The sequence below is a fragment of the Talpa europaea genome (genome assembly GCF_964194135.1).
Source record: "Talpa europaea genome assembly, chromosome: 5".
NCBI lineage: Eukaryota > Metazoa > Chordata > Mammalia > Eulipotyphla > Talpidae > Talpa > Talpa europaea.
In genome coordinates this window covers 122,169,396-122,194,701 of record NC_140071.1, presented here as the reverse complement: position 1 = coordinate 122,194,701, position 25,306 = coordinate 122,169,396, and the positions used below count along the sequence as shown (strand labels likewise).

Sequence of the window (25,306 nt, the reverse complement as noted above, 5' to 3'; positions counted from 1 at the left end):
GTATATCTTTTCTTTTGTGGAAGTATATGTTTTCTAATTCTTTATTATTAGCGTATAGGAATGCCATTCACCTGTATGTAAGATTACTTTTCCTGAAATCTGGAATAATACAATTACCACTCAAAAACTTTATATAAAAATAGAAAAGGTATGTACTCTATTCAATAATGTTTAAGACATTCAAAAAAGATTTGGATCAGTAAGAAAGGCTACAGAGAAAATATGGCACTTTTATTCATTGTTTGCATATTTTAGTTACGTGTTCAAACTTACCGTCACTGATGCATTTTCATCTTATTTTTCCAATTAGGAGAGAGAACCAAACGCTGGTGACTGTAACACAGCCTCCTCCCTCAGTATTACGTTGCTCTCCATGACCCATCCTAAGTCTCACAGTTCAGGCTAATCATTGACAGGGCTTTACAATCACAAGCTTTTACTGAAGCGTTGATAAGACAGTCGGGAGCAGTTAGTGGCAAATGAAGCCGGGCTGTGCGGCAGGATCTCCAGGGAATGAATGGATTTTCTTCAGCGCCGATGAAAGAAACATACGCTATAGGAAAACAATGTGCAACCGGGGACTGCAAAGATCTGTCATCCTGTCAGCATTTATCTTGCTACGAGCTGTTGTTGGACTCCCTGGAGACGGAAGAGCCGTATGGTCTAAAAATCCGAATTTCAGTCCAGTAAATGAAAGTCAGCTGTTTCTCTATGACACTTTTCCTAAAAACTTTTTCTGGGGTGTTGGGACTGGAGCATTTCAAGTGGAAGGCAACGGGAAGACAGATGGAAAAGGACCCTCTATCTGGGATCATTTCATCCATACACACCTTGAAAATATCGACAGCACAAATAGTTTCAGTGATAGTTATAATTTTCTGGAAAAAGACTTATCAGCACTGGATTTCATTGGAGTTTCTTTTTATCAATTTTCAATTTCCTGGCCAAGGCTTTTTCCTGATGGAGTTGTAGCAGTTGTCAATGCAAAAGGTCTCCAGTACTACAATAGTCTTCTTGATGCCCTGATACTTAGAAACATTGAGCCTATCGTGACTTTATACCATTGGGATTTGCCTCTGGCTCTACAAGAAAAATATGGGGGGTGGAAAAATGACACCATGATAGGCATCTTCAATGACTATGCTACATACTGTTTCCAGACATTTGGGGACCGTGTCAAATACTGGATTACAATTCACAACCCATACCTAGTTGCCTGGCATGGGTATGGGACAGGTATGCATGCCCCTGGAGAGAAGGGAAATTTAGCAGCTGTCTACGCTGTAGGACACAATCTGATCAAGGTACAGTACAGCTGGCTCCATGTCATAGCTTCAGAAAATAAGGGTGGGAGTTAAAAAGAAACACTATGACATGTAGTTTCTGTTTAACTCATCTCTTTATTGATCGATATTAACTCCACTAATTTTAGTCTAATTTGCAAGTTCTGTCCTTAAATTTCATACCTAGTTTCCTGAAAAGTTACACTTTAAGGCTTTTTTATTTATTTTATATATTTTACATCATTTTTCATTTTTGCACAATGTAGGCATTTTCATCTTGGTTATAGTCCCCATACAATTCCCACCCCTCCTTGCTCCCCCCCACCCCTTGCAGTGTGTTGAGGCTTTTTAAAAATGTACAATTATATATTAGAGTGTGAGGACATGAACTTACTTTCATCCTATAGAAAAACAGTACTTCATAAATTTAATAGTTGAAATCCTTTTCTTATAATGTGCAACCATTTCAGACTTAGGGTAAAGCATTATCACTTTAAAGATGTTTTTGTTGTTACTGTGGCTATTCTTAGTGGTACTTGACTATAATAATAAGCTAAATAATTTCACTAACTGATACACATTAAATACAGGAATTGAAATAAATGTATTTCACAGTTGGTTTTATTTCTGTTACATGGCAAAAATGAATAGCTCTAGAAATTAAAATTAAACTAGTAATATAAAAACTGGAAAAACATATGCTCTACTAAATGCTCTAAAGCAGCATATTTTAAAAGTTAGAATTTTGTTGGAAAGTGTTAAAACTATTAAAACAATGGTGAAATGCAAGCAAAGTAATAGTTACTTTTATTGAGTGCTTACTATGTACTAAGATTACATCAAGCATTTTACATACATTATCACTATTACTCTTTGTGATAACCAACATGAACTAGGTCCTAGTTTTATACCAATTTTAAATGTGAGGAAACTGATGAGTCAGTTTACCCAAGGTTACAGAGTAAAATGCAGCTGTTCTGAACATGGGAATTATAAATGAATATACAGAAATATTAAATCTTTTTGTTAACACAGTTTTTAAAAGAGCAGCTTTTCAGGAGGTTTTGTCTCACATTTCCAGGAGGTTTTGTCTCCCAGGTACAAAGTGTACCTGGGAAAAATTAATTACTCTGGATACCTGATGAGTTTTGAAAAGGAAAAAAAACTTTACTAGTAGTGTTGCATAATGTACTTGGGGAAGTAATTTGATTTTTAATAAGAAAGTGTTAAATATATAGAAAAATGCATAGGACAGTGACTCCCATGTCTAAATGTGCATGTATAAAAATATCTGCTAATATATCTTTTCCTTTTGGACTTTCTGGATTATTATACATGTGCATTTTATACTATGGCTTCAGTCACATCTGCCCTTATAGTAAACAAATTGCTGTATAATTTCAAGGTGAGCTGCATATCTTTGAATAGAATTGTAGAGAGAACATATTAAGAATATGTACATATTCTGTGACTTGTCAAAATAAGACCTTAAAGGAGAGCAAACATAGTCATTTGCTTTGAAGACTGTGCATATACAAATTAGAAAAATATTCCATTTATTTTGTTCTTTTAATTATTAATATAATACCTGCTCATGTAAATTTAGAACCAGCAGATTATACCAAAGGATGTAAAGTGAAACAATTAAATTCCTCTCCACCTGACAATTTCAACCTCAAAAAAACTACTGTTGGTTTCTTCTTTGGTTTTCTATACAAATAAATGATGTATATGTTCATTTTAATCTTCTTCTACAGAAAAATATTCTAAATTGTTTAAATGCTTTGGTTATCTGGAAAAATGTTAACAATCCAAATTTTCATGAAAAACATGTTTTGGTGGTTAAAGCCATAAACACGGCTATCTGATAAAAATAAATAGGAGAAAATGTTAAGTAGCAAATACCTGTTCCTTCCAAACTTAACTTATAAAATGCCATATTTTCATATGTTTTCCATTTTCCTCTAATTTGTGATAAGCTGTTGCCTTTAACACAAATTAGCACACTGTGAGATAGATTTTATTGTTTTAAATTGAGGGACTACATTTTTTAAAGTTACTGTGTTTTACAAAGAATTTCTTCTATCCCTTTAAAATTTCTAAATCACTAACCCAAATAAGGAGTGTAAAGGGGCCCTTGAAATCAGTCAAAAAGTGAATGTGCTACATGACCCACTGACTTATAGCACCAGAGAGAAATCTTGCAATGGGTTGGTAGCCTGAAGTGAACTTATTTTTTCCACTTGTCCCTTTGTCCTTTTTTAATATAGAAAAGATTGATTTGATGTTTCATGTTGCAAAGAATTTCCTCCTTCTTGACCCAGAAGAAGCAGTTTTTAGCATTTCAGTCCAAGAAGCATTTATTGAGTTTTAAAAAGTCTAATATAAATTATTATAAATAAAATATTTTAAAAGACTAATATAAGAACTAAAATGTCAATATAAGGCCATGGATATATGTCAAACACCACTTTACTTCCCAATCCTCAGATATTGAAAAGATTTCTTTGTGGATATGGGTCCTTTTAGTTTCAGGAGGATCTTGGAAATGCCATCTCAGTCTGAAATACCCTGGTTTAGAGAAACAGAATGGTCTAGCCACTCCTGAGACTGACTTGGAATTTAGATTCCATTTTATTACAGACTTAGTGATGACCTTAAAGTGAGTCTAAACCTTAGGTAAAAATCACACCTAACTGGATGCTCCATTTTGAGTTTATAGCAATATTTGGAAAAGAAAATGGATGCAATTTTTGGCTTGACGATGGTGATCATGGTGATCATAGCTTCAACTGTTATCTATAATTTTTGTAACAATCTTGCCAAATATCTACTATTCTCCATTTCACTGTTATATTTGTAACATGCATCATGTTGCCCACCCTCTGTGTAAAATTCATTAGCGGCTCCCCAAAGCTTTGCGGATAAAATCCCTATTTTTCATCAGTATTGTCAAGACACTGGCCTTTATTCCAGTCTCCTCTGTGGCTACTGGCCCAGTCCTCTGTACCTGTTGCTCCACCAAAATGTATTCCTACTAACCGCCTCAACTTTAACATAGTATTCCTCTTCTCTCAATCTCTGCTAGTGTTCTATCCAAACAGAATGCCCTTATTCCCTGCTTTAACCATCTAATGTCCTCAAGGCTCAGTTTAGGCAGTCACCACCTCTAAACTATTCTTGATCCTTTGGGGCTAAGTGCCCCTCCTTGAGTTTCCGTGTGCTTGCTTTTAACATAGCACTCATATTATATGGTATGAGAGTTCCTTGAAAGCAAAGACTGTGTTTTGTCTTTTTGTGCCTAGCACCTAGCACAGTTTATTAGGTACATGCTAGGTGTGAATGTTTGCTGAATGAGTGGTTTAGAATTTCTATCTTAGAACTTTGTCATTAAAGGACCAATCTCAAGTTCAAAATTCATATTTCATTGCACTATTGCTAATTCCTCAAATGCTGCCTATATTAACCTAGTGGTATGTTAGTCATAACTCTTTTAGTTGCAAGTGGTAGAAACCTAATTCAAATTAATTTTTTTAAAAGGAGCAATTTCCTAGTTTAGTAACCAACTCAGGAATGGAGGCACACAGTAAACATGACACATTCACAAGACCTTTATCTTCTGTCTTTCATATCTATTTCTCCTTATGGGTTGGCATCATCCTCTCATTTGTAGAGGAAAGATTTCTTTTTCACAACTTCATTTTTTTTTCATCCCAGAGACATATTCCAGCTGTTTGGACTATGTGCTCATCCCTTGGATCAGTGAAGCCCCAAGGCTTCACATTAATAAAAGCAGCAATAGTTGCCTGTTTTCATTCAATTTTTAAATCAATAAATATGCATAATAATTTAAATGTGTAGATTTTCCACCATCTTAAAATGAAACATTTGAGAGCCTCTGAGTAAAAGTGCAAAGATGTTGTTGAGATGAATTTGCTCATGAAATGGTCATTCATTCAGTTAATTCCCATACTAAAAGTTTCCATGACAGTCTTGATCATTTCATAGCTCCAAGTCATTATTTTTCATAGACAGGTACTGTTTACCCAGCACCAAGATTTCTCAGCCTCAGCGCTATTGACATTCCGGGTCAGATAATTCTTTGTTGTGGTGGGCTGTCCTGTGCATTCTAGGATGTTTAGCAGCAAACCCTGTGTTGCCACACTAGATGTCAGTGCCACCTCTGTCCCCAGGATTGTGACAATCAGAAATGTCTCCAGAACTGGCCAAAGTGTCCTATAGGAGGAGGGAGGATAAAACTCCTCTCCCTTCTCTCCTTTGAGAGCCACTGATTTATACCTGCAAAACAATGGTGAAAAACATAAAGTACAAAGAACCAAGGCATTGAAATAGAACCAATACGATGACATAAGAACAATAATAATTTTACAAAATTACATCAAGGAGATTTTCTCCATATAGATAAGCTGCATATATAAACTCTAATTGATAGACTCTCAGGAAGTTTGGGGAGAAGAAACAGTGCTTTAAAAATACCAAATGTGGCCTCCCTGGTGGTGCAAGGGATTAAGCACCGCACTATGAAGCAATCCGCAGCCTCTGTAGCACGAGTTCGATCCCAGGCCGGGCAGGGAGAAACCCACATGGCATGGCCGACCTCTCCTGTCTTGCCCGCTGCTCCCCTCAGAAGTGTATTTCCATCAATCCACCTGTCTGTTCCCTGCTCTGTCTCTGGTAGATCCTCACACACACCCCACCCCCCATATCTCTGGCCTGTACCCCAGCTGTTGTATGCATAAATATATCTTTAAAAAATATAAAAATAAAAATACCAAATGGAGACATGGTATTGAAGACTATCTAGCTTGGCTCTGCACTAGTGGGAATAAAGACAGTCCCTACTGGCTATGCGCTACTTGCAAAATGCTTGAAAGAGCTGCCCCAAACCACTTCTCTTATAGTGACCTATGAACAAAACATTAAACCTACCTCTTCAAAGCTCGCACTTTTTAAAGCAAAATGCAAGACTACAAACAAAATGTTATATAAGATATTTTTATCCATTTTTCGTGTGTTAACATCTTGTTTTAAAGAATTTGGTTTTTTTGTGCATCATTTCATGCTGGCTTTCTTGCTTGTCTGTATATTCAAGTACCATATGTACTAATATTCTCTAAAACACTTTTCTAAATGTTTATTTTGGAAGGAAATTTTATATTCTTCTATATATTTTAGGCCAGCATTTCCTAATATCCTTAAAATAAATATGGAATATTTAAGATAAAACATTTTCATCTTTGTTACACCTAATGTTATCTCCCATACAAAAAAAGAGAAAATGTTAATAGTTTATTTCTAAATATCTTAAATGTATTTTTACTAAACTTTATAACCCAGTCTTTAATAAGACAAATTTAGATAAAATATATGTCAACACTTCATGTGTACCACACACAAATAAATGATCTTTTTAATTCCCCGAAGATGCAGGCGATTGCTTCATAGTGAGAAAGAGGGTTTTAGGACAAGAACTGTTGAGAAACCCTACTCTAAGTCAAGGCCTCTCCAACTGTTTTCTAAGCCTTGGGTTAGACTTTGTTTCTTCCCTGTTTTTCCATCTCTTGAGGAACTTTGTCTTAAGCTTTCTTTCTTTCTTTTTTTAAAAGATTTATTTTATGCATCCAAGAGCTGGGGTACAGGCCAGAGGTGCGGGAGGGTGAGAGGATTCAACAGAGACAGAGTGGGGAGCAGAACAGGCAGATGTACTGAAATACACTGCTGAGGGGAGCAGCGGGTGAGACAGGAGAGGTCTGCTGTGCTATGTGGGTTAACTCCTTGGCTGGGGATCAAACTCCTGCTGCAGTGGCTGGTGATAGCTTCATAGTGCCGCGACTTAACCCCTTGCACCTCCAGGGAGGCCCTCTTAGACTTCCTTAGCATCATTCATTCTTCCAATAAGCCACTGCAAAGTTGGGTGTATGGTTTACATTAGGTAGCAATAAGTAATTTAATTGGCTATTTTCTATTAAAGGAAAATTTACTTTGTCTCAGAAAGGATTAAAACTGGGCCTCCCTGGTGGCACAGGGGTTAAAGACAGCGCTATCAAGCTATGGCCAGCCAAGCCACTGCAGCACGAATTCAATCCCTGGCAGACCAGGGAGAAACCCACTTGGAGCAGCAGACCTATCCTGTCTCACCGGCTGCTCCCCTCAGCCATGTATTTCAGTAGATCTGCCTGATCTGCTCCCTGCTCTGTCTCTGGTGAATCCTTTCACCCCACCCCACCCCACACCTCTGGCCTATACCCCAGTTACTGTATGCATAAATAAATCTTTAAAAAAAAATAAAGAAAATTAAAAATTTTAAAATCCCTTTTTAAGGTTGGGTTGTCAATGAAGAACAGAAAAATTAAGGTTAATGAAAACTTATTTTCTACCTTCTACCACTTCCTCTTCCACACCAATAAAAAAAGAAGAGGAAAAAAAATCACACACAGAAGAGGGGAGAAGATCAGAGATCAATCATAGATCAATTTGCCTTAGTTCTTAAGGCAAAATGGAAGGTTGAGATAATTATTGTAAATAAATTTTTACTTTCTACACATTTTTAATAATTACTATTATAAGGAGAATATTTTATTGCATGCTTACTACTGTCAGGTACATGCTTACTACAGTGTCAAGGTAATTTTCATATGTCATTTTAATTCTCCTATCAACCCTACTAGATAGATATTCTTAAATCATTTTATGGTTCATGAAACTGAAGCAGGAAATTTGCCTGAGGTTACACAACCAAGAGTGTCAAAGCCAAAATTCAAATCTTCACATGGAAGAGTAAAAATGTAACCTCAAAGTTATGTAGACATGGAAAGGGGTAACAAATTTAATTTTTAAAAAGGTTCAAATCTTATTTATGTGAAACCAAACTAGAAAGGGTAGAGGACATGAATCAGTTACCTAGCTTCAATGAAAAAGAATTTACAGCCTCAAAGCTTCTTGTGTTGATGCGGATTCAATAGGTATTTGATTTTTCTATTTAAAGATGAAAACATGTTATCTGTCCACAAAATAAATGAGCAGTTTATCCCCCCAACACATACATTAACCATAAAATTTTTCATTTGTTCCCATGATTTAAATTTTTAATTGCTCAAAACTCCTGTATCTCATTAAAGTGATGTTAAATCATCTGTGTGTTTCTGGAAACACTATTAAGCATATTTTAACACAATTTTCATTTTATTAGCCAATACATAGTTCTTATATTATAATCCCAACTCATTTTCATTAGGACCTAAGACACCTCTAACAAATTACAGGAAATATTGGTCAAACAAGTTAAAATTAGCATTCGTATAGCTGTTTCTAATCACATTTAAATAAATGATGAAAATTGCTTGTGAATGAGAATTGTCAAAAAGTGTTTCTATAATGAGAATATCATTGCCAGATATTAGTCATGTTTAAAAAAAACTATTTTTTAGACTACAATTGGTATTCTAAAACCTTCAAGAGAGCAATATTTACCTTTTCTAACCATTAAATAGGAAAAGTTTTACTTCAGTGAATGATTAACAGGAGTTTAAATAAATGTAATTATAAATGCTCAGAGAATAACATTATGATCATATTTAAACAGCTTGATTTGATATGAACACTCTCATACATGGAAAATTAGGCTCAAATGGAGATCAGAAAATATTGTAAATAATAGAAAGCATGTTATGTCCTTGCAACTATGAATAGAGGGAACATTATATGTTTGTTGCATAAGATATGTCATTTGATTGCATATAAAGTGTCTTACTGAGAAACGACATCAGAAAATAGTCTAAATTAAAAGAAAAAGGTATAATTAAAACTAGGGAGCATTAACATTTCTCTTGCTGTACGGATGCTGAGAATAGACTAGACCCTTTGAACTTACTAATCAATAAAAGTAAATCACAGAAGCAAATTAAGTGGTTCATGGGTGATCTAGTAGTGTTACTTAAAAATGTTTGGGGGAGCCCTGAAGCTGGTGAAAACCACTATCTTTCAGTATTTGGTGAAGTCCATTGCTTGGTTCCTCTTAACATTGTTTCTTAACTGAGTCTTAAATAGAAGCCTGGGGCTTACTGTTATCAGTTCTTCTTTCTTGTTAATCAAGTAGGTATTGTAGGTCTCCTCCTTTTACCTTTGAGCAGCAACATATTATTAGGGATTAAAAAAGCATTCTTTAATATGTAATGAAATACAGAATAAGTGAACTTTATTTTAAGTCTTTTTTTCTTTTGAGATTTTTTTGAACTTTGGAGAAACTGAAGAGTGATTGCAAGCAAAATTAAGTTCACTGACAGAAGCTATTTCAATCAATTCTCTAGTTTTTTTTTAATTATAAAAATAATGCATTTTTACTTCAACCAATATCCAAACAGTACAGAAAGACATAAGGTTAAAAATGAAAAGCCTCCCTTTTTTTTTGTCCCTAAACTCAAACCTCAGAAGTAACAACTTATAGACTTTTCTAATTATATAAAAACACACGCCGTAGGGCCTCCCCACTGGCGCAGCGGTTGAGTGTCGTGCTGCATATCCGCAGCATCTGCAGCACCGGTTCGATTCCCCAACGGCCAGGGAGAACCCCACATGGCGCAGCAGACCTCTCCTGCCTCACCTGCTGCTCCCCTCAGCACTATCTTCGGTCCGTCTGCCTGTTCTGCTCCCCGCTCTGGCTCTGGTGAATTCTCTCACCCTCCCGCGCTTCTGACCTGTACCCCAGTTCTTGTATAAAATAAATAAATCTTAAAAGAAAGAAAAAAACCATACAACATAGAATCATATTTTTAATAATTTGAAACACATTATCACACAAAGCTTTGCTTATCATTTCCAAATATTGAAACATAAAAGTATACTTTTTTAATTCTACTTAACTGTACTGTACTCTCCAATAGGTCAAAGGTCTTCTGAAGGCAGGAGCTAGATGTTACTTTTTCCCTAAATGCTTCCCACAGTGCCTTGGTTTTGTTAAATAAATGTTTGTAGGGTTGAATTTAAGGAAACAATCATTGTAAATGAATGAAGAATGAAGAAAAAGATGAAAGAATATCCATGGGTTGAAGGAAAGAGATAAGCTAGAATGATTTATCTAAACTTGCTTTTGTTGATATCTATAACTTCTATGAAGATTGGGGGGAAAAACAGAAGACAATGCTGATAAATTCTCCCATTGACTTGGTGGCACTAAGGTGGTCAGCCGGTGAGGTTGGCTGGAGACATAACCAAAACTATGAGCACCAGGTTGCCACATCTTCTTCTTCTTTTTTTTTAAAGATTTATTTATTTATACAAGCACTGGGTACAGTCAGAAGCGCGGGAGGGTAAAAGAATTCACCAGAGCCAGAGCGGGGAAAAGAACAGGCAGAACGACAAAACACACTGCTGAGGGGAGCAGCGGGCACCGCAGGAGAGGTCTGCTCGCCATGTGCCATATCTTCTTAGTGTTCCTGGCACCCAACACTGTCGCAAGTCTCTCTCAAGACTACAGGTCCATTTTGTGCCTTGTGGAACACACTCTTTGAATATTTTTATAACTTATTCAATCACCTTTGGGTATAAGATGTAAAATTATATCTCACAAAGGCACATAATTTAATTTGCATGATGTCCTGAAAAACAGGGAACTAGAAAGCTGAAGGATTTAGTTCTACTTCTAGCTTTGCCACTAACAGAGACCTTGGGCAAGTCACTCATTTCTTAGGTTTAAGCTTCTTCACCTATAATGGAAAAAGAATTCAATTGGACCAACTGACCTCTAAGGTTTGCCCTCTAATTCGAATTAGCAGACAAGAGCACAGGCCCAAGAGCAGTAAAGGCTGGGCTTAATTTAGCTCCTGAAGTTTGACAAGTCACCTACGACTCTCTGCTCTGTTTCCTCTCCTCTAAAATGAGAGTGATAATAGTGAGGATTGGATGAGATAGTATATGGAAAGCACTTAGAACAGTACACATTTGGCACTAGTCACACTAGTTCTTATTACTCTTTATATTATTACTTTTCTAAGGTCTGTAGTTTAGTCACTAATCTATTTTTATTGGTTATGAGAATCACTCATCTTTAAGGACCACTAATTATGATTTGTTTGATGGTGGTGGTGTTCTAAGTGCTATATAAGTACAGTATCCCTGTCCTTTCAGTCTCTCGTTTCCAGTGATGTAAAGAGAACCATCCTCAGTCAAGACTATGCAGTGTAGAGGTGGTCTCTATAGGACCCATTTAGCCTCTGACACCAGTGAGAACAATATCCAATGTCAATATTGCTAGTTCTAGGGAAAAAGTACAGAGATTCCACATAAATGCTGTCCCTTGCACTAGACATTGTACAATTCTGTGGTTTTCTGAATACCCCAATTTGCTGACAAGTCCTCCGTGACCTTTTTATGTAACCCTGAATTCCAGAAATATAGAGATACTTGCCTTTTAGAATGTAAGAGTGCAATATGGTACCCTCATTCTAAGGCTGTTTAGTTCTTTTATTAATCAAGTATAGCAAAAAGAAAATACAATTTTAAAACACTATTTTATGGTTTACATCAAACGGCCTTTTTCCAGAAGCTTCAAAATTTAGAATTGGTGGGATATACAGAAAACAGTATTGTAGAATAAAGTGATTAGAGAGACCTGGGTTCAAATCCTAGTTCCACCACTGTCCAGCCTTAGTGAACTTCAATTTCTTCTCTAAAATGGGAAAAATAAGATCTGCCTCACAAAGATCGGATTACCAGCAACATAAGTCAAGCAACTAACACCTAACTGGTCCATAAAGGACTTTCATTCAACAAATCTTCTATGTCAGCTTCTTTCCTGGGCATCTGTACACACTACTGTGAACAAACAGATATAGCAAGAAGCCCATAGGTCAGGTCTGGATCCATTGGTGGGGTCTAAGACTGACACATCTGGTGGCCCTCTTTAAGAGAAAAAAAGAAAAGATCATGGTCACAATAGTCAGAACTGAAGTCTTTATTTAGAATTAGAAAAATATCGTAACAAATTACTGAAGCTTGGAAATTCAGATTTTTCCCCTCTGAGGGCTCTTTAGAGAATTAATCAGAAATACTTTCAATCACAACCTGGGTCCCAACCCACCTAAAACATTAATAGGGACCCATGAAAGTGAGGGGCCTGAAGCTTGGCTTTCCTTGGGTTCATAGAAAATGACAGGTCCCCAAATCGTAGGACCTGTTTTTGTTATTATAATAATTACATGACATGTAATTTCCAGAGTGATGGGAAATTTTCTAAATTGACTTTTTATTTTTTTATTTTTAAAGATTTATTTATTTACTTATGCATACAAGAGCTGGGGTGTAGGCCAGAGGTGTGGAGGAGTGTGAAGATTCAGAGACAGAGTGGGGAGCAGAACAAGTGGATCTACTGAAATACACTGCTAAGGGGAGCAGTGGGCAAGACAGGAGAGGCCTGCTGGGCCATGTGGGTCAGTTCCCTTGCCACACACCCATCAAACTTGTGCTGCAGTGGCTGTGGACAGCTTCATAGCGCTGAGACGTAACCCCTTGCGCCACCAGGGAGGCCCAAAATTGACTATCTGTAACTTTTTGTTTCTAAGTGCTGAGGAAAGGCTTCAAGTCATCAACCTAGGCTACATTAGCTTCAATCATAAGGTCCTTTTGCGTGCAAAAATTACTAGCAGAATCACTATTGTGAATGTAATAGCAGACAAAGTGGAATGTAAAATTTCATTCTACCCTCTACAGAGTTGGCATGCAAATGTTCTCCTTGGGCAAGGAATATGAACTACAATAAAACACCAATTTGCTAATATTGATTTCTTCTACTCCCTTTTAATATCTGGGAAAATCCACAGATGCTTCATTTAATTAAATTATGAACTTTATTCTAGACCTGCTTCCCTTGTGCTGCCAGGTTTACAGTCTAGCTCAGGCATTAGTTTAATATAGTGATACTAATCTGAAATTATAATTCTACAACAGTTCAAGGACCATTGTTTTAAAGGAAAAATGTATTCAAGTTTAGCTTTTACATAATTCTTATAGTGATATCCTGAAACTATACAAATTGAGTGCAGTCAATGATTTATTACAACTTGTACATATAATTGAAAAGAAAATTCACTAAGATGGATTTTAATATGATCTTGACTGAGTTGTTTCAACTACAGGAAACACAAATTTGAGCTGTTAAAAAATATGATGGGGGCCTCCCCGGTGGCGCAGCGGTTGAGCGCTGAGTTGCAAAGCTGCCCGCAGCCTCTGCAGTGCCGGTTCAATCCCCGGCTGCTCCTGGGCCACCAGAGGAGGGTCCCACATGGCGCGCAGACCTCTCCTGCCGCCCACTGCTCCCCTCAGCAGTGTACTTCGGACCTTCTGCCTGTTCTGCTCCCTGCTCTGGCTCTGGTGAATTCTCTCATCCCCTGCGCTTCTGACTGTACCCAGTGCTTGTATAAATAAATAAATAAATCTTTAAAAAATAAAATAAATAAATCTTAAAAAAATATATGATGGATATTTTCTTTAGGACAGTTGGTAACTTTTGTTAATATTTAAATTTTCTCTTAAGAATAATGAGGATAGGATATTGCTTCCAAAAGAGTTTCAAATTGTCCAAAATGATTTTAGGAAAATAAGTCACGGGACTCCCCAGTAGTATAGGAACAGCCTCTCCTGCTTCACCTGCTGGGCCCCTCAGCAGTGTATTTCAGTAGATTTACCTGTTCTGCTCCCCACTCTGTTTCTGGTGAATCCCCCACCAGTGAGGGCCTGGTCTACACCCCAGGCCCTACACCCCAGGTCTCTGGCCTACACCCCAGGTCTTCTATGAATAAATAAATCTTAATTTTTTTTATTTTATATATTTTTTACATCATTTTTTCATTTTTGCACAATGATGCATTTTCATCTTGGAGATTTATTTATTTTTATACAAGAACTGGGGTACTGGCCAGAGGTAAGCGAGGGTAAGAGGATTCACCAGAGACAGAGCGGGGAGCAGAACAGGCAGACGGACTGAAGTACACTGCGAGGGGAGCAGCAGGCGAGACAGGAGAGGTCTGTCACACCATGTGGGTATCTCCCTGGCCAGCCGGGAATCGAACCAGCGCTGCAGAGGCTCCAGACAGCTTCGCAGCACTGGGCTCAACCCCCTGCATCACTGGGGAGGCCCAATAAATAAATCTTTAAAAAAGAGAGAGAGAAAATAAGTCACGTAATATATATTTAAGGAAATAATTTTTAAGCAATGAATAGTGAAGTTCATATGCCTTAAGTACCAATAAATATGTTAAATAATATGAAAGAGCAGCAATTATAATTAGTAGGAAACATGATACTAATATAAAGAAGTGCTAAGTAGATGAGATAATTCAAACTGAAATTAATCCCAGTCCAAATAGACAATGAATTAAATGCAATCAGCTGCAAAAAATAAGAGAGGGCAAACATATCAGCCATGAAGCACAACAGGTAAGGAAGATGATCTGCAGGAGACTCTTCCTGCCCACACAACTTTTTTTTTTTTTTAGGATTTATTATTTACATATAAGAACTGGGGTACAGGCCATAGTTGTAGGAGGTGAGAGGATTCATCAGAGACAGAGTGGGGAACAGACAGGCAGATCGACTGAAATACACTGCTGAGGGGAGCAGTGGGCAAGTCAGGAGAGGTCTGCTGCTCCATGTGGGCTGCTCCCTGGCCAAGGATAGAACTTGTGCTGCAGTGGCTGTGGTGAGCTACAAATTTACATTTGTGTAGTCTTCATAGGGTCATCACTTATATTACCTCATTCAATCTTCACAACGTTTCTGTAGGGTGTTTCTTTTTAGCCCAGTAGAATGGAGGCAGTAACTGAGACTGATGAGAGGGAAATGATCTATCCAAGATAAATCATCAGGACCAGCAGTGGAATGGGGCCTCCTGCTTTCAAGACCAGGGTCCTGTCCCCTGTAGTATTATATAGGTGAATAACATGTTTCTATCATGTTTGATGGCCATATATCTCCCAAATAGAGCAACCACATTTTGAAGCAGTCAAAAAATACTCACATCAGTGGACAGAATTTGTGGGAAACAATTTGGAAATATGTAAAATGATTTTAAAAAATACCTAGTCTACTCCTGGATTTACAAAAGAAGATAATTCAAATTAAAATTATATTCTCAGGGCCTCCCTGGTGGCGCAAGGGGTTAAGACACAACATATGAAGCTATCAGCAGCCACTACAGCAAGAGTTCAATCCCTGGCCAGGGAGCAACCCACATGGTGCGGCGAACCTCTCCTGCCTCGCCCACTGCTCCCCTCAGCAGTGTATTTCAGTCAATCTGTCTGTTCTGTTCCCCACTCTGTCTCTGGTAAATCCTCTCACCCCTCACACCTCTGGGCTGTACCCCAGTTCTTGATTGCACAAATAAATAAATCTTAAAAAAATAAAATAAAATAAAATAAGGGCCTCCCCGGTGGCGCAGCGGTTGAACGCTGGGTTGCGAAGCTGCCCGCTGCCTCTGCGGCGCCAGTTCGATCCCCGGCTGCTCCCCGGCCACCGGAGGAGGGTCCCACATGGCGCGCAGACATCTCCTGCCGCCCGCTGCTCCCCTCAGCAGTGTACTTCGGTCCTTCTGCCTGCTCTGCTCCCCGCTCTGGCTCTGGTGAATTCTCTCACCCTCCCGTGCTTCTGACTGTACCCAGTGCTTGTATAAATAAATAAAATAAATCTTTAAAAAAAATAAAATAAAATAAAATAAAATTATATACTCAAAGTTAGTTATTATAACACTATTTATGACAGAAAGACAGAAATAGATGGAGAAAGGAGAGAGAAGGAGAGAGAGAGAAGGTGGAAAGGAAGAAGAACAAATTAATTTCTATCAAAAGAGATGATAAAGTAAATCACATTTCATCAGATTGGTGAATTCTTATATTGTTAAGACTGAAAACAGCATAGAAATTGTCCACAATATTTCAGTTTTGAAATATATTTGGAAATGCTAGAAGGGAACACAGATATGAAAAGCATGCTATGGGATTTTAAAATAAATTTTCCTTAGCAAACGCGTCGGTCTCAGGTCAAAATGGCGAGCAGGCCAGCTGTTTCAGCATCAGGCAGGTAGCTGGAGGGTATTCGAAAATGATGTTACAATGCTGCAGGATTCAATAAACTGGTGTTAATGTGAGATGATACAATATATGAGGATGATGACGTAAAAGAAGCCCTAAAAACATTTATAATGACAGCATGTTTCACATTAAGAGAGCACTGGATCTGACCACCAGGCAGCAGATCTTGCCTAAAGAGCAGTGGACAAAATACGAAGAGGATAAATTCTACCTTGAACAATACCTGAAAGAGGTTATTCAGGAAAGAAGAGAGAGAGAAGAATGGGCAAAGAAATAATCATGTAGTCAAAATCTGGCTGCAGCTGTCCACAAAGGATTTTTATGAAGTTACTTAAACCTCAAACATACAATTTAGAACTTATCTGAGTTGCATATGTATTACTTTAAATAAATATCTATGGTTAAAAAAATTTTTCCTTAGCAGTTTTAATATTTTATTACATATTTTCAGCAATAAATGAGTATATAGTTTATATGAAGCTATTTCAACTAAAATGTGACTAAACTCAGGTGCAGATTTGAAAACTTAACCTTTGATCAATGACCAGCTGTCTTTATATATGGGCTTTTCATAAAGATTTATTTATTTATGCATACAAGAACTGGGGTACAGGCCAGAGGTGTGGGAGGGTGAGAGGATTCACGAGAGATGGAGTGAGGAACAGAACAGGCAGACTGACTGAAATGCAGAGCTGAGGGGAGCAGCGAGCAAGGCAGGAGAGGTCTGCTACACTATGTGGGTAGCTCCCTGGCTGGGGAATGAATATGGACTTTTTTAAATGATGTGCTCGGCCTGTTGCCTGTCCTCAGCCCATCCCATCTTCCAGCGTCCTGCTATGTCTTCCTGACCTCTAACCCATTCTTCGTTTCTACGGTTGTGCCAGCTATCTTATTTGCTTCCTATCATCCTTAGAACTTATCTGCGTCTGGACTTCCAGGGCATCAAAGAAAACAGTCATGTTAGAACAGAGGAGGGAACAGAATAAGATATTAGACCCCTGGTTGTCTCTCAATGACATTAGGCCCTGATAGCTGGTTCAAAAAGAAAAAAGCTGCTGACTTCCCTGTTAAGCTACTAAATCTAAAGAACAAAGGTTGAAGCTCCCTTAAATCAATCATTCCAAAGGTAGATGGCCTTGTACAAGATAGAGGGTAACCTTGGAAAATCACATAACGACTGTTGTGCAAGGTTGTGGGGCTGGGTTGTACTCCCCTACTAACCCCATTTGATTTTTCTCAATAGACCTACTTTCTGAGCATCAGGCCAAAGGACATGCGTAGATTTCCCTGATTCATCAAGATTTATGTCAAACTTACTTTAGCTGAGTAATATTTTTTCACTTTGTTACTTGGCAGATAGGATCGAGTTCTAACCATAAGGGCTACCCAGAAAACCTCCCCCACATTCTCTACCTGAGAATAGAGAGGCCGTCTTCAGGCCAGACCAGAGATAACCCTGGATACCTTGATAGCTTATGCAAATACCAGCAAAGGTGAAAGAGACTCCGTGGACCGTGAAGGTCACCTTGGGGCTGGACAACGCATTCAGATATATATAGAGAAAACTTGCTTGGAAAGATATTCAAAGATGCATGTCTGTTGTCTTCTAGGTTGTCTTGTTTCCCACTAAAAATGCTGATGTAACCATGATTCCATTGCACTTTTTTCATATAATCACTGAAACATGCAAGAGAACATGTATTTTAAAGAGACTCTTTTTTTCCTATTAGAGCTAATACATTTCTATCAGTACAGGTTTAATAACATTTATACTGATTCCATCTTATTATCCCTTTAATGTCTGATGTTGTTATATTTGCAAGGCAGCTAGTTTATGGCTCAGAATCTTCTACGTATTTGGGGCTTGACAGTTTACACTTCAGAGGTGCACAAGGGCCCTGAAGAGAGGGACTGACCGCTGTGGTTTTTATGGTTGACAACAAATGCTGAGGCTCCAAGGGATTAAGTGATCATTTGTTTATTAAAACAAAGTGAAGACTATACCCTTCGAATTCTAGTAGAGCACCATTGATTTTGTTTTGAATCAGAAAAAAGCTCCCAAGACTTTCCATTGTGATTCCAATCCTAAAAAATCCCAGAAAGAGTAGCTGAGGCCAGTTATGGTGGAATCTGTCTTGTGCTCACCTGTGATCCCTTCCAGAAACTGGAACCTTAGGTTAGAGGCAGGGAGAGATTACAACCTGGGCATTTCTCTGAAAGAAGAACAAGGTTAAGAACCATGAGAACAAACGTTTGGGTGCTCAATGGTTCTGGATTTTTCCAGTGAAATTCAAATATGGACAAGTGGGCAGATGTCATATCTCCAAACCTGGACTACTTTAGATTTTCCTGCATACAGCAAGGAGGCACCAGTTCTAGACCCCTCACCTCTTACATTAATGCTTACCTTTCTCCATCCTAAAAGGATTTATGCAATATTTTCAGGGCCCATAGGATCTTTTAGGTTTGAATCATCATGCATTTTTTTTTAACCTAAAAAAGACTTTCAGATAAGTCAACCCAGTTTAAAAGATCTCTAAGGAGCAAAAGAAAAACTAAGGAACAAAACTGAAAGCAGACTTGTAAGTTAAAAATAATAAGAGAGTGCACTTGTTTTAGCGATATTTAAGTAGAGGAGAAGCTGGGAGACCAGGATAGACGTCCAAGGCAAGCAAGTCAAATGCCCAGGGAATGAGGAGGCTGAGACACAGATAAAGTCCATTCTATGACTGATTGGGACCAAGAATGGCCTTGGGCTTTGAACAGACCTAGAGTCCTTATTTGGAGCCCTTAGAGTTTGTGTCTCCTTCAGATATAGCTCACAGCTCTGTTCTGAACCATGACTTCTGGCTTTCAAATATTTTTTCATTTAATGCTTTATTTTATGAAATATGTTTCTCTTTTACACATCTTAGTCTTATTTTCCTAATAAGATCATAGTTTCCTGAGGGCAAGTTCCTATGCCATTTATTTCAGCTTCTCAGGACAGGTCAAGCCAGGTATTGAGTAAGTGATCATTAAGTACCTATAAAACAGACTGGAAATCATCACAAGGCTCTGTTATAAGAGGCAACTGGAGATACAAACTCCAGGAGGATCAATAACAAAACATCTGTCTTCAGGCAGCACCTCCTGTGCTCTATTCTATGCTACATAGTTAACATACACAGTAGTTCTGCATCTAATTTTTTTTAAGATTTATTTATTTATGTATACAAGTGCTGGGGTACAGGCAAGAGGTGTGGGGGGTGGTGAGAGGATTCACTGGAGACAGAGTGGGGAACAGAACAGGCAGAATGACTGAAGCACATTGCTGAGGGGAGCAGCGGGCGAGACAGGAGAGGTCTGCTGCGCCATGTGGGTTCCTCCCTGGCCAGCCAGGGATCAAACTCCTGCCGCAGAGGCTGCGGACTGCTTCATTGTGTGGTGCTTAACCCCTTGCGCCACCAGGGAGACCCAGCTCTGCATCTAATAACAAGTTTACAAATGGTTTTAACATTAACTTCAGTTGAGGAGACTAAGAGCTTCAGGGAGGTTATGTGACTTGGCTAAGACCACACAGAAGTACCTGAACTTCAAGTTCAAGGGTGCTGTTCCCGAAGCCCATATATTTTCCGCATTTTTCTGTTTTGTGTAGTGCCCACCACCCTTATTTTAAAAATAGTAGTAATAGGACCTCCCTGGTGGTGCAGCGGGTTGAGCGCAGCGCTGTGAAGCTGTCCGCAGCTTCTGCAGCGCAGGTTCCATTCCTGGCTAGCCAGGGAGATTCCCACATGGCGCAGCAGACTTCTCCTGTCTCGCCTGCTGCTCCCCTCAGCAGTGCTTTCAGTCTGTCTGCCTGTTCTGTTCCCCACTCTATCTCTGGTGAATCCTCTCACCCTCCCGAGCCTCTGGCCTGTACCCCAGCTGGTATATAAATAAAATAAATAAATAAATAAAATATAAAAATAAATAAAAACAGTAGTAATAGCTACAGTTTATATGAGTTTCTCTGTGGTAGGCACTGTTCTAAAGCCCTTTATATACATTAATTCATGCAGTCCTCACAACAAGCCTAGAAGGTAGACTTTCTTATGACCCCTGTACAGAATTTAGAGGCTCTTATCCTGAACTTCTAAGTTATGGCCAAAAGGAGATTTTTTTAAAGACCTTTTTTTTTTTAATTTTATTTATTTATTTTTGTGTGGAAGTACTGGAGTGCAGACCAGAGATGCAGAGGTGGGAGGGGGGAGAGGATTCACCAGAGACAAAGTGGGGAGCAGAACAGGAATATCTACTGAAATACACTGTTGAGGGGAGCAACGGGTGAGACAGGAGGGGTCTGCTACACCATGTGGGTCAGCTCCCTGGCCAGGGATCAAACTCAGGCTGCTGTGGTGGTGGTAGCACTGTGACTTAACCCATAGGCCACCAGGAGGCCCCAAAAGGAGATTCTGCAGAACAATGAAAGATCACTGTTAAGTGTATTTTTTTATGTAGAGGAAGGAGCCCTTTAATGCACATGGTATCTCACCAGCACCACCCAGCCCCATGAGGGCCTAGGAAGGGAGCCAGGGAGAGCAGCAGTAAGCTAGAGCTTGGACTAGCGAACTGCCTGCCTTTCAACAAAACTTGTAGGAGAAGCATTAGGTTGTGAGCACAGGAGAAGCTGACTTTGAGGTGACCCAGGCTTCTGGGCAGCTTTCCCTAGCATCACCCTAATCTTCATTAATTTTATCCATGTGCAGACTTCCAATGGCTAAGTGACAACCCTCATAAGCAAGGACAATAAAAGATTAATAATCTTTTTTTCTTATCAGGCTCACTCAAAAGTTTGGCATAACTACAACATCAATTTCCGGCCTCATCAGAAGGGTTGGTTATCAATCACATTGGGATCCCATTGGATTGAGCCAAATAGATCAGAAAACACGATGGATGTCCTCAAGTGCCAGCAATCCATGGTGTCTGTGCTAGGGTGGTTTGCCAACCCTATCCACGGGGATGGCGACTATCCGGAAGTAATGAAAAAGAAGATACTCTCCATTCTACCCATTTTCTCTGAAGCAGAGAAGAATGAGGTCAGGGGCACAGCAGATTTCTTTGCTTTTTCCTTTGGACCCAACAATTTCAAGCCCAAGAACACCATGACTAAAATGGGGCAGATTGTGTCACTGAATTTAAGAGAAGTGCTGAACTGGATTAAACTGGAATATGGCAACCCCCGAATCTTGATTGCTGAGAATGGCTGGTTCACAGACAGTCATGTGAAAACAGAAGACACCACAGCCATCTATATGATGAAGAATTTCCTCAACCAGGTTCTTCAAGGTTGGTTGCACTTTAACTTGAGGTTTTTTAAGAAGTTTGAATACTTATCCTATTAGATACTTAATGTCACCTTTGAATATAGGCACCCTCACAAATAGTGTGGATTCCATAGCAGACCACCAAAATAGAGTGAATATCACAATAAAACCATAGACATGTACTTTTTGTTTTCCCAGTGTATATGAAAGTCACATTTACACTATACAGTCATATGTCACTTAACGACAGGGATACACTCTGAGAAATACATTGTTAGGTCATTTTGTTGTTAGGCCAGCATCACAGAGTGTACTTACCCAGGCTAGATGATAGAGCCTCATGCACTCATGCACACCTAGGCTATTGGGTAAACTACTGAGACCACAGTCATATACGTGGTCTTCATTGACTGAAATATCATTAAGTGATGCATGACTATACTATAACCCATTAAGTGTGCAATAGCATGTTTTTAAAAACAACATGAATACTTACTTCATTGCTAAAGAATGCTAAGTATCATCTGACTCTTATCAGGTCATAGCATTTTTGCTGGTGGAGGGTCTTGCTGGTTGCTGATTGATCAGGGTTGTGGTTATGAAGGTTGAGGTGGAAATTTCTTAAAATACAACAAGGAATTTTGCCATATCTATCAACTCTTCCATTCACAGAAGATTTATCTGTAGTGTGTACTGTTGTTTAATAGCATTTTATCCACTGTAGAACTTTCAAAACTGGAGCCAATCCTCTTAGACCCTGCTGCTCTTTATCTACTAAGTTTATGTAATATCCTAACATGTTTTGGATGTCTTCACCATGAGTAGATTCCATCTCAAGAATCCACTTTCTTAGTTCATACATAAAAAGAAATTCCTCATCAATTCCAATTTTATCATGAAATGGAAGGAATTCAATCATATCTTCAGAATCCACTTCTAGTTCTCTTGCTATTTTCACCACATCTGCAGTTACTTCCTCCACTAAGTCTTGAGCTACTTTTAAAGTCATCAAGAGGGTTGAAATTAACTTCTTCCAAACCCCTGTTCATGTTGACAGTTCGCTTTCCTCCTATGAGTCAATGCCTGTTCTTAATGGTATTTAACAGGATGAATCAATAAACTTTGCCCAGATTCATCAGAGGCAGTTATAACCTTAAAAAAAAGTATTTCTTGGGCCTCCCTGGTGGCACAAGGGGTTAAGACGCAACCTATGAAGCTACCCCAGCCACTGCAGCACGAGTTTGATCCCTGGCCAGGGATCTACTCACATGGCACAGCAGACCTTTCCTGACACGCCTGCTGCTCCCCTCAGTAGTGTATTTCAGTCAGTCTGCCTGTTCTGTTCCCCACTCTGTCTCTGGTGAATCCTCTCACTCCTACCCCCCCACACACACACCCCTCTGGCCTATACCCCAGTTCTTGAGAGCTTATAAGCCAAGTTTTGACTTCTTATCTTATTTAAATCCTATGTGGTATCTTCTTCAAATGCAATCATGCAATTGAATGCATAACCAAGCTTCAGTCAACAGCAGTCCACATAAACAACAGAGGTCCTAGGTAGAGGCTAGGTTTGTGTAACACACGCTGTGACATTCACAAAATGAAGAAATCATCTAACAACACATTTCTCAGCACACATCCCTGTCATTAAACAATGTGTGACTGTATAAACTGTTTTGTTTACATTGAAAATCTGTTGTTTGGCGTCATCACCTCCATCAATTTCCCTGTTAGATACTTCTGGATAACTTGCCACAGGCATCTGCATCGCCACTTGCTGCTCAACCTTGCACTTTGATGTTATGGAGGTGGCGTCTTTCCTTAACCACACAACTACTTTGCTAGTTTCAAACTTCTGTAGCTTCCTCACCTCTCTTAGCCTGATCAAATTGAAGAGTTCAGGCCTTGCTCTGGGTTTGGCTTTGGGAATGTTGCAACTGGTTGGATCTTTATTGAAATAGTTAAAACTTTCTTTCCTCAGCAATAAAGCTGTTTCCCTTTCTTATCATTTGTGTGCTCACTGGAGTACACTTTTAATTTCCTTCAAGAACTTTCCCTTTAGTTAACTGCTTGGTGCGAGGGGCCCAGCTTTCAGCCTGTCTCAGCTTTTAGCATGCTTTCCACACTAAGCACAATCATTTCAAGCTTTAAAAGTAGGAGGTGTGTGACTCTTCCTTTCACTTAAACACTGAGAGGCCATATTGAATGGCCTCATTTCAATATTGTTGTATCTCGGGGAACCGGGAGGCCTCAAAAAGGGACGGCCTGCTGTGAGCAGTCAGAACATACACAACACTGCAAAGTTTGCTGGCATATCGGGGTGTGGTTTGTGGTGCCCCAAAACAATTACAGCAGTAACATCAAAGATCACTGATCACAGGTGACCATGGCAGATACCACAGTAATGAAAAAGTCTGAAATATTTCGAGAGTTACCAGGTGTGACACAGAACACAAAGTGAGCACAATATGAATACTCATCACAGGATTGCCACAAACTCTCGGTTTGTAAAAAAAAAAAAAAAAGAAAAAAAAGAAAGAAACATTATCTGTGAAGCAGGACAGAGCAGAGCAAAATCAAGAGAGGGATGCCCCTATATGGCTCTTACTTTTGTTGCCTGATGCTGATGAAATTTTTTAATGTTATTCTCATGCCCTTTATAGACTGCAGATGCATCCTTAAAGGGCAACAAGATGGTTTCTGTATGTTAAGAAAATTATACTGCTAAGAGAGGTGTGTCTGAAGTTTTCTAACACCAGTACTTTTAAGATGCTGGAAGCTTTTCCTGAAATTGTGCTCCTTTTACTTTTATTATATGCCTGAAAGATGAAAAAGTTGCAGACAAAGAATGAGTCATGAATGGCAAAGCTGACTTATTTCCATGGCTCCTAGATCTTTCTCCGACCCCTGCTTAGCCCCTCATTCCTCTGCATTACTCAAGTAGTGACATCTACAGGTGGCTGGTTGAAATCATAGAGCAGTAGACAAGCCTGAATTATGATGGCTCTACCCACTATGGAACTGGGCTTTATTTCACTGAAATATAAAGGAAATTTCTATGCATGTTTTAAAACCTTGTAGCTCTTTTAGAAGTCATACGTTTAGGGCCTCCCTGGTGGCACAAGGGGTTAAGTCTCAGCACTATGAAGCTATCCGCAGCCACTGCAGCACGAGTTCGATCCCTGGCCAGGGAGCTGACCCACATGGCACAGCAGACCTCTCCTGTCTCGCCCACTGCTTCCCTCAGCAGTGTATTTCAGTCAGCCTGCCTGTTCTGTTCCCCACTCTCTGGTGAATCCTCTCACCCCCCACACCTTTGGCCTACAACCAGCTCTTATATGCATAAATAAATAAAATAAATATATTTTTTAAAAAGTCTTAAGTCTGAATATGTCAGGTTTTGCAGCATAGAATCCTGGTAGGGGGCTCCTCGAGGAGAGTAAGACCCTGCTGCTTCCCGACCCACCGGAAGGGGCAGCATGAAATGAGTCTCAGTCAGCCATGGCACATACATGCACATGGGGTCTCCAGAGAAGACTCTGCCTCCAGAGCCTAGACCAGACAGCATGCACATGGGCAGAAGTGTCCATTCCCCACTGTACCACCCCACTTCGGGACACTAGCCAGCAAGGAGACC

General features: G+C 39.1%; 1 protein-coding gene and 1 pseudogene across 2 annotated transcripts in view; both read left to right on the top strand.

The window, feature by feature from the left end:
- Positions 1–479: 479 nt before the first annotated feature.
- The window catches only part of KLB (klotho beta), a gene marked incomplete at both ends in the record, with an annotated part of 35,764 nt that continues 10,937 nt past the window's right edge, over positions 480–25,306 (top strand). Inside the window, 2 exons of the mRNA XM_084232890.1 lie at positions 480–1,304; positions 21,181–21,691. Of these exons, the coding sequence (XP_084089016.1) occupies positions 480–1,304; positions 21,181–21,691 (1,336 nt within the window). The remainder of the gene's footprint in view (positions 1,305–21,180; positions 21,692–25,306) is intronic.
- Positions 16,336–16,839, top strand: LOC311170724 (cytochrome b-c1 complex subunit 7-like; annotated as a pseudogene). Its single transcript has one exon. The product of its transcript is annotated as a cytochrome b-c1 complex subunit 7-like (transcript).